The 20535-nt window shown below is 41.8% G+C and overlaps 1 protein-coding gene across 8 annotated transcripts in view; it reads left to right on the top strand.

Moving 5' to 3' along the window:
* Positions 1–2208: 2208 nt before the first annotated feature.
* The window catches only part of map3k15 (mitogen-activated protein kinase kinase kinase 15), a 30112-nt gene continuing 11785 nt past the window's right edge, over positions 2209–20535 (top strand). For 2 of the 8 annotated variants that reach the window (XM_083935764.1, XM_083935762.1), the window contains exons 1-23: positions 2209–2626; positions 5151–5290; positions 5601–5624; positions 5935–6012; positions 6816–7009; positions 7904–8072; positions 8165–8271; positions 8636–8806; positions 8878–8990; positions 10546–10705; positions 11231–11381; positions 11486–11593; positions 11908–11957; positions 12268–12363; positions 12510–12597; positions 13400–13533; positions 14159–14286; positions 14594–14724; positions 14829–14934; positions 17280–17437; positions 17569–17752; positions 18362–18539; positions 19261–19435. In XM_083935764.1, the coding sequence (XP_083791890.1) occupies positions 2323–2626; positions 5151–5290; positions 5601–5624; positions 5935–6012; positions 6816–7009; positions 7904–8072; positions 8165–8271; positions 8636–8806; positions 8878–8990; positions 10546–10705; positions 11231–11381; positions 11486–11593; positions 11908–11957; positions 12268–12363; positions 12510–12597; positions 13400–13533; positions 14159–14286; positions 14594–14724; positions 14829–14934; positions 17280–17437; positions 17569–17752; positions 18362–18539; positions 19261–19435 (3147 nt within the window). In that variant the 5' untranslated portion in view covers positions 2209–2322. Of the gene's footprint in view, positions 2627–5150; positions 5291–5600; positions 5625–5847; positions 6013–6815; positions 7010–7903; positions 8073–8164; positions 8272–8635; positions 8807–8877; positions 8991–10545; positions 10706–11230; positions 11382–11485; positions 11594–11907; positions 11958–12267; positions 12364–12509; positions 12598–13399; positions 13534–14158; positions 14287–14593; positions 14725–14828; positions 14935–17279; positions 17438–17568; positions 17753–18361; positions 18540–19260; positions 19436–20535 lie in introns of all 8 variants that reach the window. The other 6 variants (XM_083935763.1, XM_083935761.1, XM_083935760.1 and 3 more) reach the window with 3 other exon arrangements.

The following is a 20535-nucleotide window of genomic DNA, read 5'->3' as shown; positions in this document are numbered from 1 at the left end:
AGGCACGGCTGTCCGTGCCTCACCTCTCGTCTCCGAAGTGACTCCGTTTATTTAAGCAGGAAATACAGAATTTTCTGCAATTTTTACTATAAAAATGGTCAAAATACATTAAGAACCACACCAAAATCATAGTCCAGAGGACAAATATTAATACTTGTGTTATTTTATTATTTTGTTTCTTTTTCCTCTCATGATGACAGGGGAGGCACAGCCTCACCTGCCTCCCCTGACTGCACGTCACTGGTGTACCCCGCCCCACCCTGCTGGGATCCGCTCCAGCCCCCCCCCCCCCCCCCCCATATTGTGTTGCTCTTTACACAGTTTATTCAAGCAGAGATAACAGCAGTGTATGTGTGCAGATGCCTGATGGAAACTGGACACGTTAATGAACAAAAACAGAAGTGAAAGTCTTGATTCTGCCTAATCGGAACTAAACAACTGCAGAATTTCTTAAACTGCATATTTTTTCAAACTTAACTAAAATGTGTCAAAGACACCATGTAAATCAACTTAACTTTAGCAATACAGTTGTTGTCTTGTTTTTTTTAATGGTTTGTTTCTGAAAATATCTTTTGGGGGGGTTCAAATTGTACATTTTCATGAGAGCATAAAATGCCAGTAGATGTACACGTTAAAGCTCACCATTTTGAACATGTTGAAGTAATAAACAAAAGTCAAACCAGGGCCAAGAAAGAGGCAGCAAGACCATCAGCCTGATTACTGCTGAGAAGACCTAACTAACTGAAAATTAATAATGCATTTAAAGGAGTAATCCAACAATTTATTAGGCCTACTGCATTTTCACAAAGCTTGGGGACTCACAAGAGACAGATCTTTAAAGACTGATCACAGTGGAAGCAACAGAGAGTGAGAGATCCTGATTTTTAGTTGCTAATGTGGGTAAAGCTCCAAAACAACCGGTCCTGCATTTCCCATGGTGCAACTTGATAACTTCTTTAATAAGACTCTCTGGCCCTGACATACTCCTCCTATGCCCCAATTGGTGTGTTGTGGAAGTGTGTTATAAACCCCAACAACAGTGAGACAACAACTCCATTGATGCAAGTTTCCAAACCACACTCCTCACATGCAGCACTTTTTTCTGGATCAGAAAGAAACACCACAAACCTCAAACACACATTTGATGAACTATTTTTTGCAAATATTCTACTTTTCTTCTCTGAGAAAAGGCCTGCTCACCAACATAACAATGATGATAATAATAGAATCGTGGTTCTTCTGATAACTTCTTTAATTAGACTCTCTGGCCCTAACATACTCCTCCTATGCCCACTCTCACTCTGTTTGCATTCTAAACCAATTGGTGTGTTGTGGAAGTGTGTTATAAACCCCAACAACAGTGAGACAACAACTACATTGATGCAAGTTTCCAAACCACACTCCTCACATGCAGCACTTTTTTCTGGATCAGAAAGAAACACCACAAACCTCAAACACACATTTGATGAACTATTTTTTGCAAATATTCTACTTTTCTTCTCTCAGAAAAGGCCTGCTCACCAACATAACAATGATGATAATAATAGAATCATGGTTCTTCTGGTGGTTCTTCTGGGACACAATCAAACTTTTCCAGTATGTATCCAGGAGCTCATTTTGGGAACACAAGGACCTAAGAGTGAGATATGAACTCGTTTTTCAGTACAGCCGAGTATCAACACGCTCCCGCTGCGTAACGGATCCAGCTTCGGTTCCCATTTTTCTGCTGCAAAAAACCGCGAAAACAATATTAAACTCGATCGACAGCGTTAAATAACTTGAATCATGTGAGCTGGGCGCTGATTTTATTCGCAGTGGTGTGAACATACGTGCGAATAACTTTGCTGCTGCCCGGCGGGTAGAGGGGGCACCAGAAGGACACTTTTATATTTAGACAACCGGAGAGACGGACAGCGATAACATTTCATACTTGGAAAACAAAACCGACCTGACTGTATCCTTCAGTATAAACAATCTCCAAAACCAGACTGATGCGCCAAAGAAGTGGAATTTAACTTGTGGAAGCATGTACGTGTCTCTCCCCTCCTCTCTCGCGTGGATCTAGTCGGATCCAGTCTGTGTGAAGCGGACTTCTTGGTGCGAGATAATCTGCAGATGATGTGAGTTAATGAGGCGGAGATGCGGGGGGACAAACTCAGACGCGCTCCCCTCCAGCGACGACAGGTGCGCACCAAGTGAGCGAGAGGAGGACGAGACGGAGGGACACGGACAGAATAAAGGAAGTACCAGGGAGGGAGAGGCGGAAAGTAACCGGAGAAGAAAGGGAAGAGATAAAGGAGAAACACTTCCCCGGTTCTCGCTATGGATACGGGTCAGAGCGCGCAGGTCGCCGACATGGGAGGAGAGCACTCCGCCAGCGTGTGCGTGGTGGAGCGGGAGCGACTCGAGGTGTCCAGTCCCTGCCCGCCGGCCAAGCAGCGCTCCCTGCGGGTGGTGTATGTCCTGAACGACGGGCTGAAGTCGGTGATGGCCAGCAGCCCGGAGTCCGGAGCGCTGCAGTGTCTGCAGAGAGCCTGCGACTCGGAGAGCGCGCTGCTCACCACCGTCACCTTCGGACGGCTGGACTTTGGAGAAACATCCGTGCTTGACAGTTTCTACGATGCAGGTGTGTGTTAATGAAACTGCATGGTGTTGGTTATTTGCAGGTCCAAAGATAAGAGTCGTCAAGGTTGTAAATGGGGTCATTTATTTTCAAATTAACGGTTTATGTGTTGAAACCGTCCCTGAAATGTATTGTAAATTGAATGCAACATAGTCTTTCTGTATTTTGACCGGTGAATCACCAAAGAGCCAGTAAAGTCTTAAAAAAACATATGGCAGCCACCACATGCACTTTGGCATGTAGACATGGTGGAGACGATGTGCTGAATTTCAAACCGAGCATGAGAACGGGGAAGAAAGGTGATTGAAGTGACTTTGAACGTGGGATGGTTGTTGGTGTCAGACTGGGCTGTTCTGAGTATTTCAGAAACTGCTGATCTACTGGGATTTCGACGCACAACCATCTCTAAGTTTTACAGAGAATGGTCCCAAAAAGAGTAAAGATCCAGTGAGCGGCAGTTCTGTGGCCGCAAATGCCTCGTTTTAGCCAGAGGTCAGAGGAGAATGGCCAGACTGGTTGGAGCTGATAGAAAGGCAACAGTAACTCAAATATCCACTGGTTCCAACAGAGGAATGAAGGAGAGCATCTGTGAACACACAACACCACCTACTTTCTACAGAGAGGGAACAGCAGCAGAACACCACACTGACACTTTATTAAGCACCAGGTGCGCCTAATAAAGTGGCCGCTGACTGTAACTCACTCGTTGCACAGATAATTACTCACACACTTAGCTCCTCATTGGCTCGCAGCTTTTGCTGAAACCCTGAAAGACATTAAGCCTTTATCTTCTGCTAATGTTTTAGCCATTTTAGCCAATAAGCATATAAATCAAGCCATGGCGTGTTTATGAACAATTGACATCCGTTAGTGTAGCGAGGTTGTGTGTTTTGGGGTTATGCAAGTGTAACTGCATCAACTGAAGACAGAGAAGCATTGCAATACAATAGACAGAAGCACAGTGCGCTAAAATGACTTGATGCCCTCTTATGTTAGGCTAGTTCTTTAAAATCACATCTGATCAATGTGGTTTATATGTATTTGCAACAGCTGAGATGAAAGCATCTCACTGGTGAGTTGTTATAACCTCAGTGGATGGAGCCATAGAGTCCTAATATGTATTTCCTTTGTATTTCCTATGTAATATAATATACCCAGAAAAAGTCACAGCGGGTAGAACACATTACAGGTGTTACTGACACCATGAATGATGGCACCATTCAAGTTTTCCAGGAAACCTCAGGGCTGGCATGCACAATGCAGGGCTCGGACTTTTGGTTTTGCTGTGTGAGATGCCTTTGTGTACAAAGTACTGTACAATATGATGTTAATCTGATAATGAGATTGCTTTTATCAAATTCATGTTAATTTATACACATTAGCGGTGTGGCTATGACAATCTTGGTCCAGACTGAAATATCTCAACAGGTACTTGATGGATTTTAGAGACGTTTGCGGTTTTGAGAGAAATTTCTTGACAGCTACTAGATGGATTGCAATATTTAGCACATACATTAATTTAGGCTATGGATGAATGTCCCCAGAGGATGCATTGTAATAACTTTGATCCTCTAACTCTTTATAGTGTAATCAGCCAAATCTATGACCAAATACCTGCACAACTAATGGCATTCCTATCAGCTCCAGCTGTAATTTGTCTTTAGTGCTAATTGGCAAAATGTTAGCATGCTTACGTGCTTAACTACGATGGGTGTGACCACGTTAGCATCAAGCAGTAACCTCCAGGGCTGAAAAGAATGGCCAAAAAACAGCTTCTCCTCAAACGGTCACTTGAGTCCGGCTCAAAAAGTGAGTCAGTCCCCATAGACCTCCATGTTAAAATGCCAAACTTTGCAGCAGAAATAAGCATGTTTACAGCCTGGTACAGAAACTGTTTTGATCTCTCAAAAATGTCCCTCTTCATTCGTGATGTCACAGAGACTTCACCCATATGCTATATTTAATTTAGTTCAAAGCAGCAATGTGCCATTAGGGACATTCATATTTAGCTAATATCAACATATTCTTTGTTTCACTGCCCTTTGGACCAGCTGACCAGATAAGAACTAGTGAAACGTCATTGATGCACACTGTAAGTGCAGTATTTCTACAGCTGCCCCAGTTAAAGTGCACCTTTTTTTTTCTTTATACAGACTCTTATAATTTGCCAGGGTTGAGACATCTACATCTACAACTCATAAAAACTAGCAGCTCCAGGGAAGGATTACACTAACCCCTTTTTTCATCCACGTACAATTAAAACAGAGAAACAAGGGCTCCAAGACTCCTTCAGGGAGAATCAACAAAAAAGACTTGTTGCTGTTCTTGAGGTCACTTTGCAAGCTAGCACAGATGCTTCAAACTGCCTTTTCTTGTTTCAACCCGTCTTAAAAACACTTACATGCTTCCTGCTGAAACATTCCCACTTTAAATGAACTTGCAGTGCAGATCGATTGAGCTTTAAGACATATTTTATTTGATGCCACCTTCATGTGACATCGTTGCCGTCTCTTCTGCCTCCTTCTAGACATCGCAGTTGTGGACATGAGCGATGTGTTTCGGCAACCCTCCTTGTTTTACCACCTGGGTGTGAGGGAGAGCTTCGACATGGCCAACAACGTCATCCTGTACCACGACACTGACCCCGACACTGCACAGTCACTGAAGGTACTCTCGTTCCTGGATTTAGAGTTCATTCCTTGGCAGCTCCTTAGAACAAAGTGACCCACTATGTTATTTACAGACGTGTGTGTGTGTGTGTGTGTGTGTGTGTGTGTGTGTGTGTGTGTGTGTGTGTGTGTGTGTGTGTGTGTGTGTGTGCGTGTGTGTGTGTTTGTGCGTGCAGTCAACATCAGCTGGGTAAACAGCTGTTTGAAGTACTAATGTGGCAGTATAACTCAGGAGTACACAAGAATACACACTTCAGTTCTGCTGTCCAGTCTTATTCTTACATGCTGTTTGTTTTATTTCGTTGCAGGACATGGTGGCACAGAAAAACACAGTAAGTTTCTGTGTGTGTGTGTGTGTGTTTGTTTGTATGTGTGTGTTTGTGTGTGTGTGTGTGTGTGGGGGGGGGCTGTGTTTGTTTCAGAGTGATTTATGTGCACACACTGTCTCGTGCTATTTGTGTTATCATTTTCATGGCAAGTGACGTTCGTCCTCACATGCTCAAATGCATATCTACATTCTCCCCCTCTGTCTCTCTCTCTCTCTCTCTTTCACAGACACACACACTCATCTTTGTAACTGATTTTCAACGTGTGTGTGTGTGTGTGTGTGTGTGTGTGTGTGTGTGTGTGTGTGTGGAGAAGGCCGTTCGTTCTCCAGTGTTAGGTTTCCCCTGGGTTCAGTTACCACCAGAGTACAGAGGCTCTGGATTGCGCAATAAAGTAGGTACCATGCTGAACCAGGGCATGCTGGGAGATTTTCCTTAAGAGCTAATAATAATAACAAACATGGAGGAGGGGCTCAAAAACACTGACCTCCTCATGGGATGTTGTGTGAATAACAACTGCCCTAACAAGAGCGTGTAACTCACAAAGCTGAAGAAGGATAAAATGTGTTAGAGACGTGTTTTATTTGTCAGTGAACTTTACGAATAACACGACACTAAGACTAACGATCAAGACATTTTTGTTATTCCCTTTCAGAGCAGCATGAAGTTTGTTGTTGATGACTTCTGATCTGATAATATAACTCCAACACTTGGATTAATGGTGCATTCAGGTGCTCCTCAGATGGTCCCATTCTCAAGTTTGAGATAAGTCGTCCTCCGAACTTATTCCGATTATTCAGACAACAAATATATATTGAGAATTCTGCATTGGTGAAATCTAACAACAACAAATTGTTTACATTGCCAAAGGATTCTATCGAACCGAGGAACCAATAGGAGGAGAAATCAAAAGAAAGTAGAGAGATGTATGAACAAATTTTAAAAAAGGAAATCAAAAAGAGACGATAAACAAACAAAAAGAGACATGGTGTTGCAGTGTGAGTGTGCATTATTTCTTGGTGTTCCCATGTGAGACTCATTAATCACTCTATAATCCTCATCTCTCCATCCCTTCTTTCTCCTGGCATCATCATCCGGCATGTGTGTGTTCATCTGATATACAGCTTTATGATATTTGAAAACACCTCCAGTACTCGCACTTGAATCTGAATCCTCTTTTTCCTTTTCTCCTTCCAGGCGTCCAGTGGTAACTACTACTTCATCCCCTACATAGTGACCCCTAACCACGAGTACATGTGCTGTGAGAGTGACGCCCAGCGCCGGGCAAGTGAGTACATGCAGCCCAGCTGGGACAACCTGCTAGGGCCGCTCTGCGTCCCCCTGACCGACCGCTTCACCAGCCTGCTGAAGGACATCCACGTCACATCCTCGTGAGACACGTTTAAAACATAAACCTGATCACACACAAGTTATCTTGTTCAACTCCTGTGAAGGTGGCAGGGCTGTAGTACTTGTAGGACTCAAGTCCACTTTTCTTGCACTTGTCTTGGTAATTGGACTAGATGTTAGAAAATGGATCAAACTTGTTTATAGATCCACCCAATCACGATATAAGCATTGGGAATACACTATTGCCTATTTTGGACTTGATTTGCTCTGGACTTGGTCTTGATTGCCTTTTGGACTTGGACTCGATTGGACCCGATCTTGGACTTGAATAGACCTGATCTTGGACTTGATTTAGTTGGTCTTGACTACAGCCCTGGGAGGTGGATAGCTAGCTAGCCTTGACATGCAGACTCTTGACTGTCTTGAAAAAACTAAATGGACCCACAAATGCATGATCTGAAACTTTCCCAAAATAAATCTTTGGTACTGTTAGTTCCCACACCTGATGCAAATGGACCTGGTATTGATGAACTGTGCTGGGGTACGGTGTACGCAGTGTTCACACTAATCAAATAAACTGGACTATCTGCTTCATGACCATATGAAAGTACAGTGGTAAAACAGTTGGAGCAATATGGCATACAATTATTTATTTTTTCACACATTTTTTAACATTTCCCCGCAGCCTGGACCAGAACAGGTGATGAAATAACAAATTGAAAAAGAGGCAGCAATCTAAGTTGATTCAAGTTTTTGCGAAAATCGACACATGCCCATTATGAAGCTATACATTTTGTAGCAACTGTAGCTGGCAGTAGTGAGAGCATTTGCTAGAGGTCTGAAATTTTGTGGTCTTTAAAGGAAACAATCTCCTCCGCTCCATCGATATTTTTTTCCCTCATCTCATCTTCTCTTTACTGTCTTGTCTACTGCAGCGCTTCCTTTAAGGACACCCTGCTAAATGACATCAGGAAGGCCAGAGAGAAGTACCAGGGAGAGGAGCTGGCCAAGGAGCTTTCACGCATCAAACTCCGAATCGACAACACAGAAGTCCTTACACAGGACATCGTCATGAACCTGCTGTTTTCTTACAGAGACATACAGGTACAAACACACAGTTTAGAGAAACAGTGCAAAACTAATGTATCTTATTGAAGTGGAAGGCAATACATAATATCCTCTTATCTCACCACCAGGACTACGATGCCATGGTGAAGCTGGTGGAGACTCTGGAGATGCTGCCGACTTGTGATCTGGCCACCCAGCCCATGATCCAGTTCCACTACGCCTTTGCTCTCAACAGGTACACAGAGCTGCAAACTCAGGCCTAGAGAAAAATCCATCTGTGCATAGTGTGCCAAAGAGGAAGCTTTTACCCCCAAACATTCATTAATGACATCCAAAGGTTTCGTTCCCTTTTCCCGCTAACTTTTCACTTTTTAGTTTGAATCAGCTCCTTGAATTTAGCACAACCTCTGCAAGGGTTTCAATAGGTACTAATTAAAAACAAGATTTAATACATTTGAATGATCCTAGGTCACTCCTACTATTGGATGAAGTGGAGTTTTCCCTTTACACCTAAGCCAAATTGTCCCCACTAGTCTGCTATAATGACTATATGACTACTATGACTATAATTTCTACAAGATGTAAAACTATGTTTGCAGGAGGAACAGTCCTGGTGACAGGGAGCAGGCTCTCAGAGTGATGCTGCAGGTGTTGCAGTCGTGTGAACATCCAGCGCCGGACATGTTCTGCCTCTGTGGACGGATATACAAGGACATCTTCCTGGACTCAGACTGTAAAGACACCAAAAACAGGGACAACGCTATACAGTGGTGAGAGGGCACACTTTTTATGCACCTTCATTTTCTGCAATCTACAATCCTAATTATTTACATGTGTGCAGGTACAGAAAGGGTTTTGAGCTGCAGCCGACCCTCTACTCTGGTATCAATCTGGCTGTCCTCCTCATCGTTGCTGGCCTACAGTTTGAGAGCTCCATTGAACTGAGGAAAATAGGTACAAGCATTTTGAACCTAACTGGCACCCACTTTGATTGAGTTAAAGAGGTGCTGCACTAGTGGTTGTCATTCAGAGCGATTAGTCCACTAATCGATGCATATATATATATACTCACCAGCCACTTTATTAGGTGTACCTGGTGCTTAATAAAGTGTCAGTCTGGTGTTCTGCTGCTGTTCCCTCTCTGCTAGAAAGTAGGTGGTGTGTGTTCACAGATGCTCTCCTGCATTCCTCTGTTGGAACCAGTGGATATTTGAGTTACTGTTGCCTTTCTATCAGCTCCAACCAGTCTGCTTATTCTCCTCTGACCTCTGGCTAAAACAAGGCATTTGCGCCCACAGAACTGCTGCTCACTGGATCCTTTCTCTTTTTGGGACCATTCTCTGTAAACCCTAGAGATGGTTGTGCTTGAAAATCCCACTAGATCAGCAGTTTGTGAAACACTCAGAGCAGCCAAGTATGACACCAACAACCATGCCACGTTCAAAGTTACTTTAATCACCTTTCTTTCCCGTTCTGATGCTCGGTTTGAACTGCACACTTCACCATGTCTACATGCCTAAATGCATTGAGTTGCTGCCATGTGATTGACTGTTTAGAAATTTGCATAAACGAGCAGTTGGACAGGTGTACCTAATAAAATGGCCTTAGTGTATATATATATATATATATATATATATATATATATATTTACATATATATACACACACACCCTTGAGGGAGGGGAGCTGCAGTGTTAAAAAAACAAAAAACAGACAGAGAGTGAGTGTCAGAACTTCCTGTATCTGACCCCTCAAATTAAAAGCCCTCCAGCCTTCAGTTACATAGATTTTCACTTAATTTTGACAAGACACGGCTCCGAATGTTTTTTTTTCCCCCGCCACCAATTGACCAATTCAATTTTGGTCTGCTAATGATTTTTTTGATGGATCAGTGCTTGGTTGACTATTTGGGGGCAGCCCCACGGCACACTTAAACGTGTTTTTCAAGCTGTAAACTAAATGATATGACTTTGTACTGTGATAAAACACATCAATGCTGGTGTTAACATTTTCTCACCACATTTATTTAAAAAACGGTATTTCATGAATTGAAAATGGCTCATCTGTCAGATTTGAACATTTTCAAATGTGCCAGTTGCTTTCTTTCAATGGCCCATGGTTCATTTCATCCACTGTGCCAAACTTAGTCCACTGTCAGAGTATAAATTCATGGTAAAATTGTGTCTTTTGGGTTCAGTAGAGTGATTTTAAGGGCAAATCATTTACTTGTAAACTAACAATAATATGATCACCTCATAGCAGCCAAAAACAAGCTAGCTAGTCTACAAATGCTGGCGTGTCTAGACTTTTGGCTAACCCAAGTTTTGCATGGTCTTGTGAGATGGGTAGGTATTGACATTGAATGGTTAAAGTATGGGGTTACCATCTAGACACAGCCACATTCAAGTTTAACAGTACTATGCTAACGTAAACAACGAATACACTATGCTAAAAATTAAGAATAAAGAGATTGCTTTTCTACAATGTTTTCACCCTTGTGATGTGTTTAGGTGTGAGGTTAAACAGTCTGCTGGGGCGCAAAGGTTCCCTTGAGAAGATGAATAACTACTGGGATGTGGGCCAGTTTTTCACAGTTAGCATGCTAGCTAACGACATCCCTAAAGCTACTCAGGCTGCAGAGAAGCTCTTCAAACTCAAGCCGCCTCTCTGGTAAACACACACACATTATAATAAACAAAACAGTAAATTCTACTGTATGTTGCCAGTACTGTTGGTACAGTAGCAGCCTACATGTTTGTTTAACAGAACTGTTTGTGGCTGAAAATAAAGTACTTTTATGTGTTTTAAGCTAATCTGTTTCTACAAAATAAGGATGTCAATGAAATACATGTCATTAATCAAAAATAGTTGTGCTTTAGCCAGCGTTGTATTCTGCACTGTATCAGTGAGCAGACGACAGGAGGAAAAAAGAAAGCTCTGTCAATGGCTTCAAAAAAATACAAAATTTGATAATCTTGTTTGCTTGTCTTTTTTTTAGAAATTACAAATATGGTTTCTATTTATTTTTTTGAAATTACAAATATGGTTTCTATTTCATTTCAGTGACCATAAGCACAGCATAAAAATCAAAATAATGACCAACAATTTGGGGAAATTGAGTGTATTAACAGGGGCTTTGTTGCTGGTCCTTTTCTGTATTATTTTCCAGTGATGTTTTATGTATATATCTTATAGGTATTTGCGGTCAGTAGTGCAGAACCTGCAGCTGATCCAGAGGTTTAAGAAGCAGACGGTGGAACATTCTCCCCAGCGGGAGCGTCTCAACTTCTGGATGGACATCATCGTTGAGGCCACGCAGGGCACCACCAACCGACTACGGTTTCCAGTACAAACACACACGTGCAAACACTTGCAACATGCTCAGTCAGATATTCAGAGACTCGTTGCTAACGTGTCTGTCAATCTCTTTTTCCCCCCTTTGTGTTACAGGTGTTAATTCTGGAACCAACAAAGGTTTACCAGCCCTCCTACGTGTCCATTAACAACGAGGCTGAGGAGAAGAACGTCTCTATCTGGCATGTTTCTCCTCCAGAAACGGTAAGAACATCACCCTCCGATCCACATACAGTAACCCTCTTCCTCTTTACTGCAGCGTTTCCTTGCTTTGCACTATTGACAATTGACTGTTAGCACCACCTGAGTGGAAACAAGTTGGTCTATCGATAAAAGCTGACATGGAAACAGATTTAGAGAATAAGTCATAAGTCACATCGAAGCATGTGTTCTGAAACGTCTACTGAACAGACATGGACAAGAAACATCGCACGTGTGCTAGTTCCTTCTAATCCAATTTTCTAATTTGAATGAGGGTTTGGTTGAACATATGATCATTCTGTTCACTTTCATTACAGAAAGGGATTCATGAGTGGAACTTCACTGCAATGTCCATCAAAGGCATTAGGTAAGATTGTTAAGTATAAAATAGCAAAGTTCCTTTTCCCAAACTATTTGGCATGTTGGACATGATGGACGTAAACACAAAACAAACTTGGTCACTGTTTCTTTTTAAGAGGCAAGTTAAAATCTGCTTGTAACTTTTGGTTGAAAAGTCCTACATGTGTATGTATGTCGGGTTTGATTCAATTTAAAGTAAAAGATTGCATGACCAAAATTTTACAGAGAACTGTTTTTTTAATTATAACAAAAGATGTCACATAACAGAGAAAGAAGAGACAAATGTAAGCTTTTTACTCTAACTCTTCTGTCTGCAGCATCAGTAAGTTTGATGAGCGCTGCTGTTTCCTCTACGTCCACGATAACTCTGACGACTTCCAGATCTACTTCTCCACTGAGGAACAGTGCGGTCGGTGAGGACACACACCTCTAGATGTGTCTGTGTAGGTGTGTGTGTTTGTCTGCGTTTGTGTTCGTACAGTACGGATGTGCGATTGTATTGCAACATGACCCGATGGCCACGAACTTGAAATAATGATGTTATAATGTCGTGTTTCAGGTTCTGCTCCATGGTGAAAGAGATGATATCAGACGGGACGGGGAACGCTGTGGAGCTGGAGGGGGAAGGAGATGGAGATACACTGGAGGTCACAAATATAGATATAATGTTACAGGAAAGATCTATGTGTCTAGCTCCAGTTTATGATTAAGACTAATAATAATAATAATAATAACAATAATTATAACTTTATTTTAAAATAAAAAAACAGCAGTTCACAAAGTGCTTTGACAGCGCAAATCAAAATACACACATATATATGTATACCTATGTATACACAGTATAAACAAAACAAATAATGATAATAAGAATCCAGGGTACAAGATAACCATATTTACACATTATCGTATTGAAAGAAAGGGGCATCATTAATGGACAAAGTAAATTGTTATTAGCTTAAGGTGCTTGCAAAGAAAGATAAAAAGATTAAAAGACGATAAAAAGACGACATCAGAGGAAGGCAAGTCTATACAAATGAGTTTTAAGAAGTGATTTAAAAGAGGATACTGATTCAGCAAGCCTTATTTCCATGGGCAGGTCGTTCCAAAGCCGAGGCGCTCTGACAGAGTAGGCACGGTCACCTCTGGCTTTGAGCCTCTGCCTTGGAAAAGTTAAGAGAGGCCCGCCCGCATTCTAAAACATACAGGGAGCCAGTGAAGTGAGGCTAAAATTGTAGTCATGTGATGTCGTCTGTTAAAACCAATGAGAAGTCCGGTTGCCGAGTTCTGAACCAGCTGGAGGCGGGAGAGGGATTTGTGGTTGATGCCGGTTAAAAGGGAGTTGCAGAAATCTAAACGGGAGTATATGAAGGCGTGGACTACTTTTTCTAGGTCCGACTGTGATAGAATATTTTAGAATAGAATATGTGTGTTTCTGTGTGTGTGTTACAGTATGAGTACGACACCAATGAGACAGGGGACAGGGTGGTGTTGGGGAGGGGCACCTATGGAGTGGTGTATGCCGGGAGAGACCTCAGCAACCAGGTCCGAATCGCCATCAAAGAGATCCCTGAGAGAGACAGCAGGTATGCGCGTATGAGTAGAAAGGCGTTGACTTGTAGTGACTTAGATGGGCCTTATCAGTCATCACCACCGTAGATATGAGGCCTACTCTTCCTCCATGTTCCAATCTGTTGGTAAGCTGGGTCATCTATCCCAGATAAGGCGCTTATTAACCACTGCAGGACTACTCATGACTCTTGATTGAAAAGTCCTACATGTATATATATAAAAAGATGTTACTCAGATGAGTGTAACAGCCTTTTTAGTGTAGGCGCCTTCAAACTCATATCTATGAGGGGGCTAACCACAACGCCCTTTCAATGTAGTGATAACATTCGAAACGGGTGTTGCTGTTTGGGGGACAGGTTTATTGAACGGTCAGAAGAATTAGTGTTGAAGGAATATTTTTAAAAAGAAATTTAACATCTGATGTTTGGATTATTGGACAAGGGTTAGTAAATGTGTGAGCAGTGAAGCAGGTTGATGCTGCTGTATCCGGATAAATGAAGAGAAAAAGGTATATTGTTCTCTCTCTCTCTCTCTCTCTCTCTCTCTCTCTCTCTCTCTCTCTCTCTCTCTCTCTCTCTCTCTCTCTCTCTCTCTCTCTCTCTCTCTCTCTCTCTCTCTGTCTGTCTGTCTGTGAGTTAGGTACTCCCAGCCCCTTCATGAAGAGATTGCCCTTCACAAGTACCTGAAGCACAGGAACATTGTTCAGTATTTGGGCTCCGTTTCTGAGAACGGATACATCAAGATCTTCATGGAACAAGTGCCTGGAGGTGCGTTTGTGCGAGAGAGAAAGATGTTGATGACGAAACAATTCCACAGTTGTTTGAACTAGATCGAGCATAGTTTGGAAAACCTTCTATGCTAAGAAACAAATCAAAAATACTGTTTCTACTTTGCACTTTACTGATAATTTCACCCTGTGCAGGCAGGCAGATAATCTTGTTTCATGATGGAGAAATTGTCTATTTCAGAGATCGATGCTTGTGACCTCTCGGTTACTGGCCGGTCTCTCTAACTGCTTGGTCATCTTCCCATTTCATGATAGGTTTTGGACACTCCTTCTCTTCCTTTCTCCAGGAAGCCTGTCTGCGCTGCTGCGGTCTAAATGGGGCCCGCTGAAGGAGGCGACTATAATCTTCTACACCAGACAGATCCTGGAGGGGCTCCGGTACCTGCACGAGAACCAGATCGTCCACCGAGACATCAAGGTACGACGAGACCTGTGCGCAACACAGTGTGTGACTTTGATCATATGAAACATTACTGTGGTGTGGCGGTGATTTTAAATAAACAGCTGCTGTGTCTCCATTAGGGTGATAATGTTTTGGTGAACACCTACAGTGGTGTCTTGAAGATCTCAGACTTTGGCACCTCAAAGCGGTTGGCAGGAGTCAATCCCTGCACAGAGACGTTCACTGGTAACTTCTTCTTCTTCCACAATAAATTCTATTGTTGCTTATATCTAGTACACAAAAGCATTCATTTAGTTTTATTTGTAGCTGGTATGCCCCCAAATCGCCAAATTACATTTTTTAAGTAGAAGGGCACTTGGACTGCACTGCAGACCTCCACCAATGGCCAAATGCTCTGAAAACCAGTTAGTGTGTCCACCCCATGACTCAGATTTGCTCCAAACCTTATTGGGTTCTTCCTTTGTCCGTGACACACCCTTCCACCAAGTTACATGAAAATTTGAGTAATAGTTTTTTGTAATCCTACTGACAAACAAACAAAACGATAACCTCCTTGGCGAAGGCAATTCAAGTTATTTGCTGTATTTCTTTATATTATTTGCTTTCTTGCTGACTGATTGTATTGTTTTCGTCTTAATGTTTCTTGTTCTCTCTCCTGAAAAAGAGATCCTAATCTCAATGAGACTACCTGATTTAAATAGAGATTAAATCAAATTAAATCAAATTTGTCAAATGCTCGAAAATTAAATGATTTGTTCCCTCCCATGATGCTCATACAATATCATAAGAAAGAGTAAACATGAGAATGTAAGACATAATAATAGTAATAGTAGTTACAATACAGGAATAAAATATAATAAATATTAAATATAATATAAATTATAGCAGTGAGTAGTGTAGTGATTCAGTGAATAAACTCTTATGTAGACAGGCTGTGCAGTAATGTAGTAAATATATATATGTATAATAAAAATCAGCTATGAACAAATAAGAACTCAATGCAAACAGGTACTGTGCATAAATATAAATGTTCTGCAGGGATGGTTAAGTTGCTTGTTACAGTTGTTAAAATAAATAAATATGTGTGCAACAAGTAATCAAACATAAAGGAGTCAGTCAACTAAATGATCACAAAAATAACACTGTAAACCCAGAAGAAGAAACGGCACACATCACAAGACAGTGATTCAGTCTGGACTGCATAAATGGAGTCATAGAAAAGTTGCAGTCTATGATAGCAAATATCGACTGACCCTTAAAAATGTCAAGAGCCACTATCGGCCTCTATGGAAACACTCATACTCATGAGCCCACACGAGCGTGCGTGTGCACAGGGACCGACATACATATTTATTGACCATCTGGTCGTCTCAGGCAGCCAGCGATGGGTGAAATGAGATTAGCTAATCAAGCAGAGGCAGAAGGGTGTTTACCTTTCATTAACAGGCGTGTGTGTGTGTGTGTGTGTGTGAGTGTGAGTGTGTGTCCTCCTTTTTAAAGCTTTGTCTCACTGTTTACACCAGAATTTAGAGCAGACTGCGAATGCCAGATCTGCTCAGAATTACTGACAGCGGACAAAATGCTAGAGATAGAATAAAACATAATTAATATATTATTCTGAACTTAGTTTTTGGGACTAAAATAATTTGAATCTCACGTCTTTTTCTGCTGCAGTTTGTGTACAAAGCCACTTTACCTAAATGTCTATATTTCAAAAGCAAATGGTACAAGGCATGGACGGATTCTGAGACAATGGGCCCCTGGGCACAGACAAGTAAGAGTAAAGAGTGGACTTTTAGTCGTTTTGTTGACAGTTTGGGTCTCTTTGTGGTCATTGCCCATTTCTTGTTGTTTGTATGTCTTTGTAATTGTCTTGCATCTATTTTTAATCATTTTGCAGCTTTTTGTGGTGGTTTTACATCTATTTTTAGACATTTTATATCTCCATGTCTTTATTTTGTTTCTGTCTGTGGCCATTTTACATCTATTTGTAATCATTGTGTTTTATTTGTCATCGTTTTTTGGTCTATTTTCAGTCATTTAGCATCTCTTCTTGTTCATTCTGCATCCCCATAGTCGGCCTGTGAATGTTCTCATTTGTCCAGGTCATCGTTATCCTCAAAGCAATTTCAGTCAAAAGCAACTGGACTTGGTTATTTGTCTAGGAAGACGTTTCACCTCGCATTCTAGAGGCTTCAGTTGCTTTTGACTGAATTTGCTTTGAGGATCCCTATAGTCATTTCTTGTCTCTTTTTGGTCATTTTGTGTTTTTTTCCCCCTGACCTTATGGGCCACGGGGCCTGTGCCCGGTAGTCCCATTCAGTAATCCATCCATGGTACAAGGTCTGTGTTCAAATGCAAACCATGTTCACACCCTACAGTGAGGTTAGACGTGGGATTATACTAAACTTTTAGATAAGATCTGGCTCGTGTCCAGAAACATTGATTAGAATATCTCAGCTTCAGTTTTGAGTTGATTTGTTGACACCGATGCTAAAGGACTTGATTGCCTCTCCTCTATCTTTTAGAGATAATTCTTCCAGGTTACCATCTGCCTCTCTTGTCTGCAGGTACTCTGCAGTATATGGCTCCAGAAATCATTGATAAGGGCCCTCGAGGGTACGGGGCCCCAGCTGACATCTGGTCCCTGGGATGCACCATTATAGAAATGGCTACTGGGAAACCGCCCTTTCATGAGCTGGGTGAACCACAGGCGGCCATGTTTAAGGTAGGTTTCAACTCTGAGTTCATGTATTTGCCTTTACATGAGGGATGTTGAACGAACTCAATCAGCTCACAGGTCTTTAAACATATTTCAATGCCATAACTCTTTTGCATAACTGCGGTTTTCTGTTACAGGTGGGAATGTTTAAGATTCACCCAGAAATCCCTGAGTCCTTGTCGTTGGAGGCCAAGTCGTTCATCTTGCGCTGCTTTGAGCCCGACCCTCACAAGAGAGCCATCACCTCGGACCTCCTCAGAGACACTTTTGTCAAACACAACACTAAGGGCAAGAAGAGCAAGATCGCATTCAAACCATCAGGTTAACACACACACACACACACACACACACACACACACACACACACACACTCTCTCTTTTTTTTGTGCTCGCATAGTAAACTAAAGTCTTCTTATAATTTATTGAAAGATTCTCAATTTACAGTGCAACTTCATTATGTAAGCTATATAAAAATTTACATTTGTGCATGAGAAAGAATAACAAAAGATACACAAGTTAGACAGCTCACAGTAACACTAACACATATTCTCAGATGTTGCTGTGGGGAAGGGAAACCATATATTGGCTGTCTTTCCCCTAGAATGTATTTTAGTGATGAAAGATTAATGAAAGACGGGATTCAAGTGTAAACTAATTTATTTGCGATAATAAAAAACAAGAACATTCAGACCAACTGAAAGGGAGTTTCCTGTATTAATGAGACGACCAGTTCAGATGAAAACCAGAGCTGAATGTGCTGATGTCAGTAAAATCAGACGTTGAAATTCCAGCAGACAGCGGCAAGGTAATTGGCTCATGGAGATCGTGGTGAAATCCGACTCGTTCAAATGAAAAGTGTGGATGACTTAGACCTGCTCTAGAAATAAAAAAACGTACTTCCATCCTTTCCCTGAACTGATGTTTTTGCAGACTACATCCACAACGTTTCACTGCCGGTGCAGTTGCAGGGTGAGGCAGCCGGGAGCAGCAGCAGTGAGCACGGTTCTGTGAGCCCCGACTGCGACTCCAAACACGATGTTTTCTTCCAGAGGAAGAAAAGCTCTGGCTCTGAGAACCTGCTCAAACCCCCCAACTCTAACTACTTGAGGTGTGTACGTGGGTTTTAAAGTGAGCCGGGTCAATTTTATACATTTAACAGCATCCAAAAAAAGAGGTGGGGCTCAGATTTCTTAAATATCTTGCATCTCTTTTGTCTCTGCTGCTACTGCTTTGCAGAATTTACACAAAATGAAAACCCTTTTTTATCCTGAATGCAAAAACGTATATATATATTACGTACTCAGTAATACTGAAACTGTGTTAGTGCAGACAAAATCCTGCTGGGACAGTGCAGATCATGTGAGAAGATGTGAATGAATGTGTGTGTGTGTGTGTGTGTGTGTGTGTGTGTGTGTGTGTGTGTGTGTGTGTGTGTGTGTGTGTGTGTGTGTGTGTGTGTGTGTGTGTGTGTGTGTGTGTGTGTGTTCTGTGGCAGGTGGCCTTATTGTGCTCGCCATGTGCTCTGCTGCCTTTTACAACACTGATATAATGAGGTCTGATAATTTTACGAGCTTCAGCTGGCGGCTGAGCACACACGCGCCGTCATGAGCACCTCCGCTCGTGCACAGACACACTTGGGTGCATACGTACGTGCACGACCTGCCGCGCTGACTCATGCTGCCTCTGCACTTTCCTGGGCACACAAAGTAGCCAGGAGAGGCTTGTATCTGTAAATAAACTGGACGCTGCGTCACACTGTCGTAAAAAAGTTTGTGTGATTTATGTGTTATTTTATATTGCAGTGTGATCACTTCGTGTGTGTGTTGCAGTGTTCCAGACGAAGGTTCCGTGTCAGAGGACCGCAGTGCCCCCCCCTCCCCTGAGGACAGGGACGGCGGTCTGTTCCTGCTGAAGAAGGACAGCGAGAGACGGGCCATTCTGTTCAAGGTCCTCAATGACGACCAGGCGAAGGTCATCTCCAACCTCAAGGAGAATCACATCCAGGTGTGTCTGTGAACAGTCTGCTTCTCATGCCTAGAACATTTCTGACATTAGCCATTCCAGGATTTTTTAAGTATGGTTCATTACATAGAGCACAGAGTTCAAACTAGACATGGTGAAGCAGCATTTGGCTGTTATGCTGCACACAACTGGAACAAACTACCAGAAGAGCTGAACTCTGGTGTCAGTCAAGAGAAGAAAGGCCATGTATTAAACTGAGGGCACGGATTGCTATATTTGGCAATGCGCGCCTACAGATATGACGTCAGCTACTTCAACGTTAATGAAAGGTGCGTTGGGCGTGACAACCTCAATAAATGCAACGTTACGAAAGCAGTGAATATACAGTGTTAAACACAACATAGCATTAACTGTAAGGCTACTTGTCAATGTTGATACATTGACTTACCTGTGAGGTGCGGTGTGTTTCTTTCTCTTTCTTTTACAACTTTATTTGCATATTTTCCCAAATATCATAATACGAACATTTGTAGAACATTTTGGCATCATACTCAAAGGGGAAAAAGATATCTAAACATAAGACAGTCATTTATCCTTTCAATGAACATTACAATCTTAAATTATAATGACATAACATAAGTAAACTTAAGAAGAGAGAGTACTTAAATACATAAAGTCAGAAAATACAACAATAAATAAAGCATAACTAGAGACATACAAAGAAATTAAATTAAAAGGTGGGCGATAATATTACATTTCCTTGAAAAAAATCTTGTAATATATCAATGGTAAATACATTTCTTATTATTAATAAAATGTATTCATTCATTCATCCATCTTCAACCGCTTATCCCTGTCGGGGTCGTGGGGGGGCTGGAGCCGATCCCAGATGACATCCGGTGTGAGGCGGGGTACACCCTAAATTGATAGACTCAAATCAATTTCTACAAATGTTTGTATTATAATATTTGTGAAAATATGCAAATAAAGTTGCAAACAAAAACCCCACACTGCAATGTATCAACATTTACAAGTAGCCTTACAGTAAATGCTATATTGTGTTTAACACTGTACATTGACTGCTTTTGTAACGTTGCATTTATTGTGGTTGTCACGCCAAACGCACCTTTCATTAATGTTGA

Source organism: Echiichthys vipera (genome assembly GCF_963691815.1).
Source record: "Echiichthys vipera genome assembly, chromosome: 21".
NCBI lineage: Eukaryota > Metazoa > Chordata > Actinopteri > Perciformes > Trachinidae > Echiichthys > Echiichthys vipera.
This window is presented reverse-complemented; position numbering and strand designations above follow the sequence as displayed.